The sequence below is a fragment of the Myotis davidii genome, unplaced genomic scaffold, assembly GCF_000327345.1.
Source record: "Myotis davidii unplaced genomic scaffold, ASM32734v1 scaffold609, whole genome shotgun sequence".
NCBI classification, from domain to species: domain Eukaryota; kingdom Metazoa; phylum Chordata; class Mammalia; order Chiroptera; family Vespertilionidae; genus Myotis; species Myotis davidii.
This window is the reverse complement of record NW_006300164.1, coordinates 1,508,612-1,512,811: the sequence shown is the minus strand read 5'-3', so window position 1 is coordinate 1,512,811 and position 4,200 is coordinate 1,508,612. Positions and strand designations below refer to the sequence as shown.

At 60.8% G+C, this 4,200-nt stretch overlaps 1 protein-coding gene across 1 annotated transcript in view; it reads left to right on the top strand.

Moving 5' to 3' along the window:
* SDCCAG3 (serologically defined colon cancer antigen 3) overlaps positions 1 to 3,865 on the top strand; it is a 4,703-nt gene extending 838 nt beyond the window's left edge. The window contains exons 3-8 of the mRNA XM_015572377.1: positions 105 to 503; positions 1,170 to 1,243; positions 1,565 to 1,676; positions 1,858 to 1,920; positions 2,289 to 2,428; positions 2,907 to 3,865. Coding sequence (XP_015427863.1) covers positions 105 to 503; positions 1,170 to 1,243; positions 1,565 to 1,676; positions 1,858 to 1,920; positions 2,289 to 2,428; positions 2,907 to 3,009 — 891 coding nt within the window. The 3' untranslated portion in view covers positions 3,010 to 3,865. The remainder of the gene's footprint in view (positions 1 to 104; positions 504 to 1,169; positions 1,244 to 1,564; positions 1,677 to 1,857; positions 1,921 to 2,288; positions 2,429 to 2,906) is intronic.
* Positions 3,866 to 4,200: the final 335 nt, after the last annotated feature.

Below are 4,200 nucleotides of genomic sequence, written 5' to 3'. Positions count from 1 at the left end.
GCCGTCCTGGTGGGAGATAGGCGCCTCTGAGCTCCTGCCTGGGGCCAGGAAGAGGCCTTGCCGGTCCGGAGTCTGAGCCCCGCCCCGCCCTGTCCTGTCCTTAGGAAGCCACGAGGCACTCCCTGGGCCTCGACTGCAGCTCCCCGCCCTCCCAGCCCATGGGCTTCGGCCTGGACTTCCAGCAGCCGTTTTTCGAAGACCCAACGGGGGCTGGCGACCTCCTGGACGAGGACGAGGATGAGGACGGGTGGAACGGCGCCTACTTGCCGTCCGCCGTGGAGCAGACGCACTCGAGGGTCTCGGCCAGCGCGTCGCCCTGCAGCACGTACATCTCCTTCTTCAGCCCCTCGGAGCTGGCAGGGCCTGAGACCCTGCCCCCGTGGACACTGAGCGACTCCGACTCCCGAGTCTCTCCCATGGCGAGTCCCAGTGCAGACTTCGCCGCCCACGGAGAGTGTCTGGGGGACAGGCACCTTCGGACGCTGCAGATCAGCTACGAAGCAGTAAGTGAGGGGCGGCGCCGGCACGGGGAGCCGCCGTGTCAGAGCAGGGTTCTTGGAGAACACCTGAGCCGCTGGCGTCCTCAGGAGCCCGGGTTTGGCTCCAGGACAGGACCCTCTGCACAGCAGCCTGCTCCCTCGTCTCCGCGGAGCGCGCTCCCGGCTGCCGGTGCCACGGGAACAGCGGCCGTGCAGGGCAGTCGGGTGCGGCTGTGCAGGAAGGGACCAAGCAGAGTCGGGATCTTTGGGGCTGCCCACAGGGGTCGGCTTCAGCGTCTTGCCCAGTGTCCTGAGTAGAGGAAAGTCTTAGTCTAAAGCAGCCTGCTCCCGATGTGAAGAGAGCAGAGTGCCTGAAGCGTGACTCCTCTGTGATTAACACATCCAACAGCAACGTGGGCTTACTCCTCACAGGTGGCAGGACACTCTGGCCTTCCTGTGACAGTGTGCCCTCTACGTGGGAAAAGAAAAAAATAACAAAGCAGCCTGCAAACACGTCACATGAGCACACTGGAGCCTGGCCCGGCCCCCGTGATACCCGTGCTCTGCAAGGTCCGGGGTGGAGTCCAGGGCACTTCTGCTGACCGGGCAGTTCCAGGCCACACCGCAGCACACAGACCCCTTTTGCGGGAGACACGCTGAGTTCCTAACCAGGACTTCCTCTCTCTGCAGCTGAAAGACGAGAACTCGAAGCTCAGGAGGAAGCTAACGGAGGTGCAGAGCTTCTCTGAGACGCAAACCGAGATGTAAGCCTTGAGTTAGGGCGCGCCGGGCGGTTGACAGGAGCCGCGAGCAGTTACAAGGGCTGGGGCTGGGTTCTGTTCTGTGTCGGGCCCCTGCTGTGTCCGTGTGTTTTAAACGTCCCAACCGAGCGGCAGACCCCTGCGGGCCATGGCTGCGCTCACTCAGACCCGCTGAGGGTGTCGCCTCGCCTGCGCCTCACTGACACGGCCCATTCCGGACAGTGGGCACTCGTGGCCGTTACCGAGCCAGCCCAGCCGAAGTGCCTCTAGAAGCAGCCCCGGAATTGGTCCCAGAGCCACGGTGACGCGGGGTGTTCTTTGCAGGGTGAGGACGCTGGAGCGGAAGTTGGAAGCAAAAATGGTCAAGGAGGAGAGTGACTACCACGACCTGGAATCCGTGGTCCAGCGGGTGGAGCAGAACCTGGAGCTGATGACCGTACGCACGGGTGGGCAGAGCTGTGGGGTGGGCAGAGCTGTGGGGTGGGCAGGGCTGTGGGGTGGGCAGGGCTGTGAGGCGGCGGGCATGTCACGTGGTCACAGCGGCCAGCAGGGCGGGGCTGAGGCACCGTGTGCCCTTCACCTGCCGCTGATGCTTTGTGTTGTTTCCGTGGTAACAGAAACGTGCCGTGAAGGCAGAAAGCCACGTCATGAAGCTGAAACAAGACATAAGCTTGCTCCAGGTAACCGGAGGCCCCGAGCTCCACCTCTCGGTTCAGTGACTCCAGAAAAGACACCAGAGCCTCTGATGGGCTCTTCCTCCCGACGGGCGGGCGGGGCAAACTCCGTGCAGACGAAGGCCCCGGCTCAGACTTCCTCGGCCCGCTCCCCGGGCCGTGGCCACCCTGGGCCGCGTCCAATTTTGTAAAATTTCAGTCCCATGGGCTACTCCAGGACAGACTGGAGCAGAGGGGCCCGTTGGGAGCCCCGGCAGGGTGGGCCCGTGGTGGGACCGGGCCCTCTCCTCTCCCACGGTGCCCTGTGGGCGTTAGGTGGACAGCGCGTGGCTGCTCCCTGTTGACCGTAAAACCCCTTCACGGCCACTCCCCAGGCGCAGGTCTCCAACTTCAAGAGGGAGAATGAGGCCCTGCGCTCAGGTCAGGGCGCCAGCCTGACGATGGTGAAGCAGAACACAGACGTGGCCCTGCAGAACCTGCGCATGGTCATGAGCAACGCGCACACCTCCATCAAGTGAGTGGCAGGAGGCGGGCGGCAGGCTCAGTGCCATTTCAGACCGTGAGTGCACGCGCAGTGCGGGCTCAGGGCTCAGGTGGGGTGCTCTTGATGGGCCCGTTGGCCTGAGGTCACGGTGTACGCACCAGCAGGCTCCACCATTCTGTGTGGTGATGGCTGTTTCTACTTGAGAGGAGTGGGCGCTAAGGCAAATCCCGCCCCATCCCGTGTCCCCCCTGCCCCCACAAATTGCTCAGTGAGCTCCTGGGAGACAGCAAGGGTCACAAACAGTCCTCACGCTCCTCCCACTGGCTGAGCTGCGGGCAGCGGGGTGCACAGCAGGGGTGCTCTAGTGGGTGGGGTGCTCACGGCGAGGCCTCTTCAGGGGAGAGCCGAGGCCTGGAGGACCCGCGCTGGTCTCCGGTCCGTCTGCTGGTCCCTCGTGTTCTGTTGATCAGGGTGGTCGCAGTTCGTGATGCCAGTGTTTTCCTCGTAGGCAGCTGGTTTCCGGAGCCGAGACACTGAACCTTGTGGCTGAAATCCTTAAGTCCATAGACAGAATCTCTGAAATCAAGGAGGGCGGGGAGGAGGAGTCTTGAGAAGCTTCTAGCTCGCAACTCTGTTTACATCCTGCAGTCTCCGCTCGTGGGATGTGAAATGCCGTTGTGTCTTTAAATACGCAGCCTCCCAGTAAAGCTGTCTATCGCGAGATGCTAATTCACGGCTGGGAACAGTGTTATTAGCTCGCCGCAGCGAGGAGCGGCGGACTGGCGTCACCGAGGTTTCTGTCCACGCAGCCCTTGCTCCTGGGCGAACCCCTGCATTAAGACCATGACCCACTGGAAGGCGTGTTTATAAAGCCACCCATGGTTTTAAGTGCTGAACATGGAAACAGCAGTTCTGTGATACGAGTCTTCCATTCTTATTCCAGAACGCTCATTCTAAGTTCGTTTGATTGTCCTTGATTTCCCACATAAAGGAAACACTAAATGAGCCGAAATGAAATGACTGCCTTGGATAGGGCCGCGTGCCTTGTTGCCTTTGCTCAGTGCCCCCTGGCTCAGCCCACCCTGCAGCCTTCCCAGGGCGCCTGCGACTGGCGGCCTGAGTGTGGGCACCTGTGTGGTTGGCTGCTGCTGTCCTGCAGGGACCAAGGTGGGCACAGATTGTACACTGTGAAGCCGTCGGAACGCACCTCTTTAGGGGCCTCGGGTTTGAAAAGTGATGGAGGGTTTTGATACATGTTCCAAGCGGCCTTTTTATAACGAAGTCGGATCCAGAGGACGTGCAGAGCCTCCCGGTGGCAGAGGGCTGCTGCCGCTCCAGCCCTCCTGACGGGGAGGCGTGACGTGCGCTCAGTGCCTTGTGCTGTTTTCCTGCAGATGTTATTTTTTAAGATAAATGTTCCCTCCTGTTCAGATCGACAGCTTTCTTAATAAATTCTAAATGCACATGCTTCGGCCCTTTTTTTCTGACTCAGCCAGTTCCTTGTGCTTGAGAATCGTGACTGTCCTCCCCCCAGGGCAGGCATCTCGTCCCTGTCCTACGGGTGGTCTGTGCAGCCCGGGAGCTCAGACCACTGCTGCCACCAAGAGCAGCTGCAGGTTTGGCGCTGGACCGATTGGTTCTGGAATTAGAGCATTCTTGGAGATCGTGCAGTTGAATTTTCAAAAGATGATTAAACTGCTAGACCTGAACTTGGCTACAGGCAAGAGCCTTCCAGAAATCCCAGTGAACCACCCTTCCGCTCGCCTGCTATGGGTGGTGGCGAGCAAGTGGGTTCTGCCGAC